The sequence below is a fragment of the Balaenoptera musculus genome, chromosome 18 (genome assembly GCF_009873245.2).
Source record: "Balaenoptera musculus isolate JJ_BM4_2016_0621 chromosome 18, mBalMus1.pri.v3, whole genome shotgun sequence".
Taxonomy (NCBI): Eukaryota; Metazoa; Chordata; class Mammalia; order Artiodactyla; family Balaenopteridae; genus Balaenoptera; species Balaenoptera musculus.
The window spans coordinates 49,478,850-49,492,625 of NC_045802.1; the positions used below are offsets into that span (position 1 = coordinate 49,478,850).

Sequence of the window (13,776 nt, forward strand, 5' to 3'; positions counted from 1 at the left end):
CAGTAAAGCGAAGAGGCGCATCCTCTTCCCAGAGACTGATAGTTGGAGTTACAAATTACATATTGTTTGATCTTGCCTCGTTAATTTTAGTTTTGAAGAGTCGTAATTTTGTGACTTTTACAGACTTCATTTATCAAAATTTTAGGCTTAATATTTGGAAATACTAACAGTGCTAAATTGAAGATCCAGAAAGAACTTTCCCTGATCGTTTGTGTTTGTGATGGAACCATAGGTGCTATATCATCAATATTTTCTGAGCGTCCTAATGTATCTATTGCCCAAGGACTCCTGAGGATGCTTTGGGACTTTTACAAAAGCACTGCCCCTCCTCCACCAAATCAAGCCCAGAAGCTCTTAGCAAAATATTACAAGACCTAAAATTAAAATGAAAGCTATTGTATTTATGAGGAGTTCCTCATTTACATATTTTAGCTATATAAAAATGCATGTGAACTCTGGTTATTTCTTTGAAATTTCAAGGCTGCTTTAATTAGATAACGGTAAGTAGTAATTTTAAGCCATTTTAAGCGGCCCTGTTTTTTTTTTCCATTCTAGAGTGCATTTGGCTTTGGAAGCTCAGCTAAAGCGGAATATATATTTCACATTTTTAATTTAAAAATAATTTAAAATTTTCTTCTTAGGAGTTTAATAAAGAAATTTTATTGAACAGATGGGTTTATCATTTCTCTTTAAACGTTAAGGAAGATACATTCTATAGGATTAAAAAATGCCTTTGGTTGCTTTGTGATGTTGTAGCTACTCAAATATTTGATAACTTTAAGAAATTTTGTGACTCCTCTGCACCTGGAAAAATATGAGAAATGATTAGGTGAGATTAAGAAGTCATTTTTTCTCTTCATTTAAGTAAGCAGTGACTAGTAGAACATGTTTTTATTTTTTATTGGTAGTTTAATTTATTTTGCTTTATTTAGGTAGCCCAGCAGAATTTTCACAGCTACAGGTAGATGATGAAATTATTGCTATCAACAACACTAAGTTTTCATATAAGGACACAAAAGAGTGGGAGGAAACCATGGCTAATGCTCAGGAAACTGGAAACCTAGTAATGGATATCAGGCGCTATGGAAAGTCTGGTGAGTTGGTTATACCACTGTGTTTGGCTTTCTAAATTGGGAACTGGTCTTTGGCAAGTGGTTATAACAGCTTGCTTCAATAACATTGTCTTCTCTCTTCGTTTCACTTTTTTATTTTTTGGCTTAAAGATGTTTTGTGGTTATGTCGAGACAAGTCTTGAATGATGCTTCTTTGGATGTTCTGTCTGAAAGCTTTTCGCTAGCAAATTTACTGAATTCTGCGTTATTTATTGGCTGATTTATATGCTGGACTGGCTTTGAATGCACATATCAGCTGAAGGCTCTTGTAATTATATCTGCATTTGGGAGTCATATGATGATGTTGAATATTAAGAATTACACCATGGTTTCACTTCCTCTATAGCACCATGACTGTAGCTGATATAAGAGAGAGCACAGTAGGTCAATATCCCAGTTGTTCATTCTCGAAGAACTTGCGATGTACATTTCATTATTGTGTTGCTTAATTGTTGAGGTTAGATGGGGAAGGGCGTTAAGCCTTCCCAGACCTACCAACTTATGATATCAAAATATAATACCCAGTCCTGGTTTACAGAAAGATTCAGCAAATTTGCCAGTCTTTTCACTATTAACATGCTCTAACCCTCTGTTTTTGGAAGTTGATCTGTTGGTAAAAGGCCTAAACTCTTCACTTCTTTCACACACTATCTGACTTGTTTGTCTTCTGTGTGTGTATTTTGTATATGTACATTCAGTAACTTTGTTCTTTCAACTTCAACATTTACGTGTACTCATTTCTTGATCTTCGTGTGCCAATCAGACTGGGGCAAAGACCAGCCTTCCCTGCCATTTACACGGCATAAAACCCTCAATCTCACCAGTATGGCTACCAAAATTATAGGTTCACCTGAAACAAAGTGGATTGATGCAACTTCTGGAATTTACAGCTCAGACAAATCTTCAAATCTATCAATAACAGCTGATTTCTCAGAAAGCCTTCAGAATTCTGTAAGTATTTTGAGAAGTGGGAGTATTTGGGTAGAGCAAAGCAACTATAGGAAGTGTGTTTGTGGGGGGGAAGAATCTACTTTCTTTGAACAATTTTGATGCTGTTTTAAAAACATAGATAATTGAGTAAGGTAATTTATAGTAATGAGAATAAAATATATTTTTGAAAATCATAAGGCATTACTCATTAATAATTTAGAGTAATAGTGAGTTATATAATGAAAAAAATCAAAAGATCCCGTAGTGATGTTTTGCAAGGTATTTTTTTTAAAACATTTATTTATTTATTTATTTATTTATTTATTTATTTATTTATTTATTTATTTATTTATTTATGGCTGTGTCAGGTCTTAGTTGCAGCGGGTGGGCTCTTCGTTGCGACACGTAGGCTCTGTAGTTGTGGTGGGCGAGCTCAGTTGCCCCGTGGCATGTGGGATCTTAGTACCCCGACCGGGGATCGAACCCACATCCTCTGCACTAGAAGGTGGATTCTTAACCACTGGACCACCAGGGAAGTCCCTGCAGGTGTTTTTTACCAATCTTTCATCATTATACCCCTCTCTCAGATCTTTGTGAATGTGAAGTAGTTAATTACGTAAAATTATACACTATAACTTTACTATGCTTTCCTTAGTCTTTACTGGTAAAATAAATAGAGTAATTGTGTGCAGTTTTAAAACCTCATGAAGCAGTTTTAGTTCCTGTGTGGGTGAATTTGATGGGTAGACTTACATATGTGGTTAGGAGATACACAGTTACATTAATTGATTTAAAATAATTATAATGTAGAAAATTTCTAATTATCAAAGTAATAGTTAAATTTAAATTTGCAAATAAATGTGTTTATATTGACTCCCTAGATATAATTGCTGTTATCCCAAGATGCTCACTTTCATGTAATAAGGAGATCCTGCTACCTTGTATAAGAAAAGCTTAATTGTTAGAGAATCCTATATGACTGTGTTGCTTACTCATAAATATAAACCGAATGGACCAATGATTATTTGGCCCATCATGTTTCTTGGAAAATTAATGACTGATTGAACTTAAAGCTATTCATGCTTACAGTTGGTCATTAATTCTTCCACAAATTTTGAAGAACAATGAAAAAATTATGTTTCTATTATACGTAAAAGGCTGTAAAGAATATATCAATACTGTGAAAAACTCATCTCATTAGAAGATATTTTCACTCATGAGAAATGCATTCTTTAAGCCTGAAGTCCAATTGGAGAGAATGTTGTTAACTGGCATTTTTATCCTTTCTAGAATACTGAATCAAAGGAAATTAATGGAATTCGTGATGAAAGCAATACTTTTGAATCAAAAGGTAAACATTGCCATTATAGCTTACATTTATAATATAGGAGAAGCCATTGCACTCAAGTTCTGCTACTGTAAAAATTAGTATCTGTGAGTGAAAGCCAAACTGATCCACTGCAAGTTGAAACTCAGAGGTTAGCACACAGATCCGGTTGCAGCCAGGTGGGAGGGCGTTCATTTCCAGTGTTGAATAGTCCGGGAACTGCAAACAAAGCTTTGGCAGTCTGTCCAGGAGCTTTGAGTGCCTGCGCGTCTAATCCAAATAAGAAAGACTGGTTTTCCCGAGGCCATCAGCCTTCTCGCTATGGTGTGCTGGCAAAGGGAATCTTAGTTAAATACGAGGTTTCCTTTCTCCCTTTTATGTTGTGAAAGGGACAAGCCTGGAAGCGGCTAGTAATAAGGAAATGCCAGTGGCAATAACAGTTGTTAGCAGAAGTACCCATCTGTAATGAGAAAGCAGACATAGCATCTAGGGAAATTTTGTATTATGGGGTCATCACTCCCTTCCTTCTGCTGTCTATCTACAAATAATTGAGCTACCACATGCTGTGTGCTATGGCTTAGGCATACAAAATAAATAAGAAAGATCTGGTCCACACAGGCAGGGAAAGAAACCCAGAGAAGACGAAGCTTCTCTCAGCATGAAACTAGACTGCCAGGCACAGGTCTAGGTTTTCTCAGTGGTTTGGTGGTTTTGAATCTGCATTTGTCAGTTCATAATACCTTATGTCAAAATCAAACCAAGTTTATAAATTTCCATTCCTTTATTTATTATTTATGTATTTAATTTCTGATAATTATAAGTGACTATATTTTAACTGTTTGATATTGCATTCTTTGTCAAAGGAGTTTTTAAAAGTGAACATGACTGCTTTTTTCTTCATGATATTTTAATCTAAGATGTGCGGATCCCGTTCTGTCAGTGGCTCAGCAGAGCACTTGTTAGTGACTGTGGGGTGATACACAGGCCCTGTCAGTTGAGGGTTTTGTTTAGATAAGTAAGTATCAACTAGTGTCAAATAATAATTACATTTACATTTTATGAATAAACTGAAGTATAATAATCATTTGCCATAATCTTGTGACAGATCTGTAGAAGTCAGAATATTTTCTTTTTCTTTTTTATCTGATTGAACTCTACTTGCTTTATGTAAAGTTAGGGGCTATAAGATCTTGGAAACTAGGGCAAAATAGTCTAGTTAGAAGACTATTTTAATTTTAGCATTTGGGTTTTTTTTAGAATTGTTCTCTGGATATTTATTTTCTTGTCCTCCTCCCCATTATTTTTTAGTTCCTTTTTTACTCACTAGTACTATGAAAAAGCTTAGTTATAAACAATTCTTCCTGTAGTAGAAAAGATTTTGAATTGATTAACCTAAGCAAAAACATTTTAATTTCCATTTCCCTAGAGGGGTGTGATCTAGCACGGAAGATGGTACTTCAGCTTCTATGAAACTGTGATGCTACCTACTAAAATTTATTAATTAAAATATTAGTTCCTTTTACTAATTTGAATGTAGTATAGACTACTAAAACTATGCGTGTCTTTGTGCATTGAAATAATCCCTATCTTCTATGGCTATCAGTTTTATCATTTTAAAAATAATATTGCTACAGAATGGAAAGATGTATCAAGTATCATTTAGTTTTCCAGTGGTGAGAGATTAAAATGAATGACATGGTATTGATGTTTTGTTTTGTTTTTTTTTGTTTGTATTTTTCAACTAGCCTCTGAACCTATTTCTTTGAAAAACTTAAAAAGGCGATCACAATTTTTTGAACAAGGTAAACTGCCAAGCTAACAATTCATGTACTTTCATGGAATTGTTCCCACTCTCCACTCTTTTCCTGATAGTCTGTGGTGCTGGGCACTGAGCCTCTTCTATTTGGCCGTCATTATGACCAAGCAACATAACCCATTTCCATTCTTTCCCCAGGGTCATCAGGCTTTTCTTACAGTTCATGGGTCTACCTCTGTGGTAATGGGTCTTTGTGTGTCCTTTGTATACCTCTGAAGTTTTGGGGGTTTTTTTTAATTTAAAAAATTGAGATGCTGTTTAAACACACACTACTTGCCACTGGGTGACAGTAAGAAATGAGGAATTTCATTTATGCCTTACTGCTTCCTACAAATTGCATAATATTAGATTACACCAACATACAATTGGCCAACTTTTTAGAGTCAAATTTTGGGTTTTGGAAAATGCTCTGAATAAAGAACAGAGTTGTTGATTGCTATTGGGATGATGGCTTTGGAGTGCTAATAGGACCGCTCTGTAAATTTGGTCACATCTGGAAACAAGTACATTTTGAGATTCTCTGTGTTGGTGTAGTCGGGCAGTGCTGCGTTACAATGTGCTGTGCGTGTGGCATTTCCTCCCCTTTCACGTTTGTCTAATGCTCTGTCTCATGAATGCAGTTTGAACTCTGCTTTGCAGTCAAGAGCTTAAAAGTAATATCCAACATTTGAGATGCAATGGCACAGTCAGTAGGGAGTGTGCTGTTGGTGTCTAAAATGTTATTATTTCTTACTTTTAAGATTATCAAAAATATTTACAAACTTGCCTTATAACATGGTACTTACTGGATTTGTGTATTTTGTGTTAATCTATTCGTAGTCTCTTTTGGTGAATTAAGATCTCTTTTTGACCATAAATAGAAGTAGCTTACCAGCTCTGCATGTACAAGGGTCCATTTGTTTCAGTGTCCTTTGTGTTTTTGATATCTTTTGTTCAACTCTTGTTTTTCTATGGTAATTTAATTGAAACTGTGTGATACTCCTAGCTCAAAGTGGCTAAAATAAAGCAATTCCTTTTCTCTCTCCATTTTCACGCACTTTTCTTCAACAGACTATTTTAGGGAAGAATATTTTCTTAAATCTCAAAGCAGTTTTCTTAAAAATATGATTGTGTAGTGAATAATTTATTTGACAGCTGAGGTTTCAGGAAAATTTAAAAATACAGTATGGTAGTGTATTTTATGAAATTTGCTTACATGTTTATAATCATTGTACTACATACAGGCACACACAATTATGTAGGCCCCCTAAGAATAAAAAGAATAACATTCTGCCCATAAGTTTACACATGAAGTCTGAATATTTTGTGTTTCAAGTAATAGGAGTGGAAAGGGAAATGTTTCTTGAATATGTTTGTTGGTGGCTTATTTCAGAAAAGTAGCTCCTTAGCAATAAGACCTAAAAAATGTGACTTACACCTGTCACAATGTAATTGAATAGCAGCAAGTTAAAAAATTGGGTTTGTTAGATGTTGTAATATTTGAAATTCAATTTTTCTTCTATTAGGCCAAGTTATGAGAATACTATCCACTCTGTTAATAAAAGAACCCTGAACCCTTAGAAATAAGTACACCAGTATCTCAGCTCTAGCACCTAGAGATAAGATGAAACTTTGGCATCCACTGTTTCTCTTCTTTTTATTGACTTTGAATTTGGAAGATGAGTAACAAACAGGTGGAGCTAAAGAGAGAAATGTACTGTTGTTTGAAAAAACTGATGTCACTTAGTATACTCGCATAGAGACAGTTAGTGATACAACTTCCTGAAAGGAATTATTTAATAGAAATGAAGATTTATAGTTTTCTTTTTCTTTCCTTGCCCACGTGCTGCAATATAGGAAGTTCCGATTCTGTGGTGCCTGATGTAAGTAGTATTCATTTGGTTTTGGAATAAACAAGGAGGCCTGGGTGGAACTGAATTAGCACACAGCATCACTTACCGTTATTTTAAGCTGCATGAGAGTTTATCCAGGAGTATCTTTCCAAGATAAAGAGACCTATTTTTTTTTTTTAATTGAAGTATAGTTGATTTACAATGTTGTGTTAGTTTCTGGTGTACAACAAAGTGATTCAGTTATATATATATATATATATATTCTTTTTCGTATTTTTTCCATTATGGTTTATAACAGGATATTGAATATATCAGTAGTTCCCTGTGCTATACAATGGGACCTTGTTGTTTATCCATTCTATATAAAATAGTTTGCATCTGCTAATCCCCAACTCCCAATACAACCCTCCCCTGCCCCTTGCCCCTTGCCCCCTTCCCCCCCCCTTGGCAACCACGAGTCTGTACGCCATGTTTGTGAGTCTCTGTTTCTGTTTCATAGATAAGTTCATTTGTGTAAGAGACCTATTTTGATATATAAAGTCCACCCTCCTTTAGTACAGCGTAGGCCAGGGGTGATGTGAATAATTTATGTATGCAAAAGTACTTCAGTAGGTGACTTAATGAGGTAACATATTCTTCTCTGTTGGCACCTGTTCTCTTGTGACTCGGCAGCTTCCGGTCCCGACCATCAGTGCCCCGAGTCGCTGGGCGTGGGACCAGGAAGGGGAGAGGAAGCGGCAGGAGAGGTGGCAGAAGGAGCAGGACCGCCTGCTGCAGGTAAAGCAGAGTAGTGCGGGTCAGCAGGAGCAAAGTTTGCTTCAACAGCTTTTCCTGCTCAGTGTCAACCTACATTAAGAAGCAACTTTAAAAAAATTAAAAGCCAATAACCTCCTAATTAACAAATCTTTTGATATGTAGCACATTTTTTAAAAATAAATTTATTTATTTATTTATTTATTTATTTTTGGCTGCGTCAGGTCTCTGTTGCTGCGCGCGGGCTTTCTCTAGTTGCGGCGAGCGGGGGCTACTCTTCGTCGCAGTGCGCGGGCTTCTTATTGCAGTGGCTTCTCTTGTTGCAGAACACGGGCTCTAGGTGCGTGGGCTTCAGTAGTTGTGGCACGTGGGCTCAGTAGTTGTGGCTCGCGGGCTCTAGAGCGCAGGCTCAGTAGTTGTGGCGCACGGGCTTAGTTGCTCCGCGGCATGTGGGATCTGCCCGGACCAGGGCTCGAACCCGTGTCCCCTGCGTTGGCAGGCATATTCTTAACCACTGCGCCACCAGGGAAGCCCCTGTAGCACATTTTTTATGAAATACTTTTCCATTTTGAAAATTTCCAGAGTCCTCCTTTAAAATTATTTAAATTATTTAAAATTATTTATTAGACCCTTTGTATATTTTTAGAGTATGTGGCACCATCGTTTTATGGATTTTCTTATGCATGAGAGGTGTAGAGATTTGTCAGGACCTCCACCTGCATAAACTGTGTGCTTGGTCCATTGCAGAGTAATTCAGTGCCCCTTCCAGTTAGCTAGGGGCTTCGATGAATTACAGCCACAGTAAAGAGTGGATATGGGTTCAATTCCGAATGTCTGCCCTTTCCCAAGTCTGCCTTTTAGCTCAGTATAAGCTATTATCTACTTTAGGGGTGCCAATCTGATCGGTTAAACCAATATCTCTGTCTTTAAAGATGGAGGTAGAGGGTAGAACTGGCAAAATGCAAATGAGAGATTAACATCATTAACCTATTAACTAATTAATATGCCATCTCATCTTGTAGGAAAAATATCAACGTGAACAGGAGAAACTAAGGGAAGAGTGGCAGAGGGCTAAGCAGGAGGCTGAGAGAGAGAATTCCAAGTACTTGAATGAGGTAGTGTTGGCCCATGCCCTCTTCCTCCTTCTCTACCTTGTTGGTGAAATTCGCTGTAAAATGGAAGCTACCCCGTTTCACCTAGCTTTTGTCACCCATTCACCTATGTAGATCTCTGAAAATAGCAGGCTCTGGTGTGTCAGAATTTCACTTTGACGTTTCAGCCTTTCTCCTAGTTTCTCTACTGTATCACTGAATAATCCTATCGGTAGGCTCCAAGTGCATCTTCCTGTTCTGTGTTGCAGCTCCACCACCCATGTGTGATTTTTGGTTAGTGAAAAAACTTTTAACCTTATTTCAAGTGGAATTCTGGGCCGACTACAATCCGTGTCATTTAAAACCGAATATAGACATATCTGTGCCTATTACAGAAATGCACAGATTTAGACGGGTTTCTTTTCTCCCTGGTCACGTAGGAGCTGATGGTCCTAAACTCAAACAGCATTTCTCTGACCACACGGGAGCCTGCTGTGGCCACCCGGGGTGAAGAGTCCAAGGCACCTGACAGGGAAGGAACCCCGGCAGAGGAGGAAACGAGGGGGCAGCAGCAAGAGAAAGGTGTGAACGAGGACCCAAGGAAGAAGCTGCAGGAGCAGACGCGGCGCCAGGCAGAGGCAGAGGCAGATGAGCAGGAGCGCCAGGCGGACAGAGAGAGGGACACTTCCATCAAAATATACCAGTACAGAAGGTCTGTCCCCACGGCCAAAGGGCACGTGTGCTTTTCCAATTGATGTGACTTAGGTGCCTCTGAAGCGGGGAATGGATACAGCTAACTGGTCGTCCCGCTCCCCACCATCCATCCTCTCTACGCAGGGCGACACAACCTTTTCATTGTCAGTGATCCTGTCCCCTTCCTTCCCTCCTCAGAGTTCCCATATGGCTCCCTGTCACGTTAGAGGACATCATCCGGGGTCCTCGCCGTGGCCCCGATGGCTTGAATGAAGTGCGTCTCGGCCTTCTCGGCCACCCGGCTTCCAACCACTCTTCCCCTCACTTGGTCGCTTACAGTCACACTGGCCTCCTTTTCCTTCCATGAAAATGTCTGACTTACTCTGCCCCGGGACTTTTGCATTTTCTAGTCCCTGTACCTGGAGAAGACTTCCCTCATGTGTTTGTGTGGCTTACTCATTTTCTTTAAGTCTCTGCTCCAATGTCACCTTCTCAGACTTTCCAGAATACCTCATCTGAAACACATCTCTTCCCCCAACCCTTTCTCTGTAGTGTGCACTTGCCTGCTTTACATTATGCATTTATTTGCTTGTCTGTTAACCTGCCCCATTCCACTAAAATGTATTATGAGGCCAGTAAGTTTGTTTTGTTTACTTCGGTAGCCCAGCCCTGGAATAGTACCAGAACATAGCAGGCACTCAGTGTATGCTTGTGGAATGAGTGAATTGCAAATGTCTGTTGGAGGTAGTAGGTCTGTTTTCTGTAGGGATGGATTGAAATACTTCTGTATGTTTAGTTTTCAACTCAGAGACCATTCTCATAAAGAGGCTGGAATAACATTACTTTGATATCCATTTCTTAAACTCTGGGAAGGCATTAAAGTCTAATACTTTGAGCATAAACTCTTTTTCCATCTTTTAGGCCTGTTGATTCCTATGACATACCAAAGAGAGAAGAAGAATCTTCAGGTTTGCTTCCTAGTGACAGGTGTGTAGAACTTTAATTGTAATTTGGTTGGAGTAATTGGCTTCAGAAGAATATTTGAAGTCTTGCCTAGATGTTTTGTAGGACTGCTTTAGCGCCTCCTCTTTTGTGGGATACAAATATATCCTGCTGGTTGATCTTTGTATCAACTGGCTTTTGCTGTGCAACCAACTACCCCTAAACTTAGTGACTTGGCTTATGATTTCGTGGGTCAGCACTTTAGACTAAACTCAATTGGTGGTTCTTTTAATTGATTGGGTCCCTAGTGCATCTACCACCAGTTTACTAAGCAATCCTGCTTTTGGGAGTTGACTGGCTGTCGGCTGGGACAATGAGAGCAACTAAGCCATGTGTCTTTCAACATCCAGCAAGCCAGTGCAGTCTTCTGTACGTGGTGGCTGGACAGAGAAAAGAGAGAGAATTGAAGAGAGAAGGTGTGCGAGGCACCTTGCAGTCTAAGGTCTGACCTGGTACACCATTGCTTCTGCCACATTCTATTATCTAAAGTCACAAGGCCAGCCCAAGTTCACGGAGAGGAGAAAAACCCTATCTCTTTGTGGGAGGAGCCACAGTGCAAGGGGAATGGACACAGAATAAGACTTGTGTTCATTTTTGCGATCTACCTGAAGCTTTGTTTTAAAGAAGTTATAAGCAATGGCATAAGCTTGCCAGAAGTTCCATGCGGACATCTGAAATGAGAATTGTAGCCTTTCTCTTAGTTTGATTAGAACTACTAGTCAGTTTCAGGGAATGAAGATAGGATTTCAGATACCTGAAAAGTAATGTATTTCCTAAAACATTAAATTTAATATTTTAAAGGAATTCAAAAAATGCTTTGCACTCTTGAAATCACTAAGGACTTCTGAAAAGTCTGTCTATATATATATCCAGTGTATGACCATTAATTTGTGTTTTCACAGCTAAAATTTCTCCTTTAGGAAGTTTGCCTTAGAAATAAGGAAAGACTCATATCTATAGGCAATCAGGATGACTAAATAGGGCTCAGAGTAGATAGGGAAAAGAAAAACAACATACATAAAGGTACTAATGGGCTGACATTAAGCTAGACAAAAAATTCTAGTGATGGATAACCTTATTTATAGTGAATGTTTCTGGGTAACTTTAGATCATTAAAATGTGTATCTCTCTTTTTTAAAGCTATGATTTATTTATATATGTATATAAATAAGCTTTATGTATGTAGCTCATTACCTTGAGAAAATAATTAGATTTCAGGGAAAGGAAACTTAAGGAATCCTGGAAAATATGAAACACTCATAGGTAGTTGTGATAAAGCATGCCCTAGGGGCATTAAGGAGTGTAGGTAGACATCATGCATTAAAAGTATTTTCTTCTATGTTAATACAAATGAAACCATTCATGGATGTTGCTAACAGTTGTGATATATTGTGTGTTACACATAATTATATGTTGTATTGATGTATTATGAACATCTGCATATACCTATGTATGACAATGTATATTATATAATATATTATTATTCATTATTATTACTAGTATTTGAAGTTATTGTACCTAGGAGAGTGAGAAAGAGATTAGCATGTATTGGTATATGGACCCAAGGTTTATCATTACAAAGTCAGGCCTTTTCAGAAGTTGCCTATACCAGTGTGCTCCAGTACCTGTTTGGAATGCTAGGATAACATTTGGTGAGTTGCTGTTTCAGAGTAGGACCCTAATGCCCCCAAAGATGACTTCTTGACCCTCGGGCAGCATGAAGGAAGTGCTGACAGTCTGATGTTAGGTGATCTGATGACAGATGCTTTGTCCAGCCTGGTAAGGTTGATGTCTGGAAGAGAAGAGAGTCAAAGTATTCAAGCTGGTCCAAAAATCATAGGCTTTAACTGACATCAAACTGGAGAGGATTTTCACATGCTTCTGTTTCTAGCATCAAGCTCTTTTCTCTTTAGAGATGTCTTGTTTTCTGCTAGTTTGTGCAACATGAAAAATGCCTTGGTATGAAAATAAATATGGCTCTCAACAGACGTGGGAAATAAATCAGCTCCTTTAAAAAGTAATCTTTTGGGGGTTCTTACTTCATAAATATGAAAAGGATGTTCTTAATGAGATGTATGTAATCTGTTCTGTGTTTTAGGAATAAATCCAGATCCACTACTGAACTGGATGATTACCCCGCAAATAAAAATGGTAAATGTGAATTTTTTTCAGAATTCTTCAGCGCAGTTGCTTAGTTATGCTATCACACCCTATGATCAGTATTTTGAAGGTCAAGATACTTCAGGTTGATTAAGATTACATATTTAAAATACTACAAATTTTTAGCACCCCTTCCCATTTGTGTATAAGAACAAAATTATCTTGTGCTTATTTTGGCTTTATTTTATGATGGAGGGAGTACTGCAAGATTAAAATGATTATAAATAGCTAAGGAAATCTGTGGAAATTTTGCAAAGTGATGCTGATATGATTTTGTATAGTGGATTTCATCTTGCCTCCAAAGAATTGGGACAGAAAAGTTTTCTGCAGAGTACCAGGGAAATTGGTATATAAACCTGAAATTGCATGTAAACCTGAAATTGGACATTTAAATGACAAGATTCAAAAAATTCAAAATGATGATTTTACTAACTTGGCAAAAACAATTTGGAGCCTGATATTTTTAGTATAAAGTGTATTTCTAGGAACACATGTTAACTGAGGTTATGTCACTAAGGAAAGAAAACTATTGAAAACCCCATTTTAAGCAGGGTTTGCCTACCAGGCTTTGAGTAAGTAGGGTGCTGGTCAGTTATGTAAATGAATGAAGATCCAGATGAAGATTGAGGTGAACTTGGGGGACACGCCTGTTTAAGTGGACAGCCACTCCCTGGTTCCAGCTTGTCACTGCCACATGGGAAGATAGAAACCTGTGATTGCCAACTCTTTCTGTTGTAAAATAGAAGTTAAAAAAAAAAAAAGTCTGGATTTTTATGTTGTCTTTTAAGTGTTTGACAAGGAATTTAAAAAAGCCTCTAACGCACCATTGTAAAGCAATTATACTCCAATAAAGATGTTAAAAAAAAAAATTTACAGCCCTCTGTGAACAAAACAACATCCACAGGCGCCAGTGGTCTGATGGCAGCTCTGGTTAAAGCTTGTAGAATTTACAGTTTCTAATAGTCTGTAATCACCCCTTTTCCCTTAACGCAGAGGACCTTCCATCGTCTGGTCCTAGTTTAACTTTTCAGCCTATTTTGCTGTTTTCCCCATTAGGGGC

The 13,776-nt window shown here is 37.9% G+C and overlaps 1 protein-coding gene across 8 annotated transcripts in view; it reads left to right on the forward strand.

Annotated features, from left to right (window-relative positions):
- Positions 1–13,776, forward strand: part of LMO7 (LIM domain 7) — a 196,371-nt gene that overhangs the window by 172,468 nt on the left and 10,127 nt on the right. For 5 of the 8 annotated variants that reach the window (XM_036832020.1, XM_036832025.1, XM_036832021.1 and 2 more), the window contains 10 exons: positions 933–1,094; positions 1,876–2,063; positions 3,333–3,393; positions 5,115–5,171; positions 7,022–7,047; positions 7,690–7,794; positions 8,793–8,885; positions 9,302–9,573; positions 10,476–10,541; positions 12,655–12,707. In XM_036832020.1, the coding sequence (XP_036687915.1) occupies positions 933–1,094; positions 1,876–2,063; positions 3,333–3,393; positions 5,115–5,171; positions 7,022–7,047; positions 7,690–7,794; positions 8,793–8,885; positions 9,302–9,573; positions 10,476–10,541; positions 12,655–12,707 (1,083 nt within the window). The remainder of the gene's footprint in view (positions 1–932; positions 1,095–1,875; positions 2,064–3,332; positions 3,394–5,114; positions 5,172–7,021; positions 7,048–7,689; positions 7,795–8,792; positions 8,886–9,301; positions 9,574–10,475; positions 10,542–12,654; positions 12,708–13,776) is intronic. The other 3 variants (XM_036832027.1, XM_036832022.1, XM_036832026.1) reach the window with 2 other exon arrangements.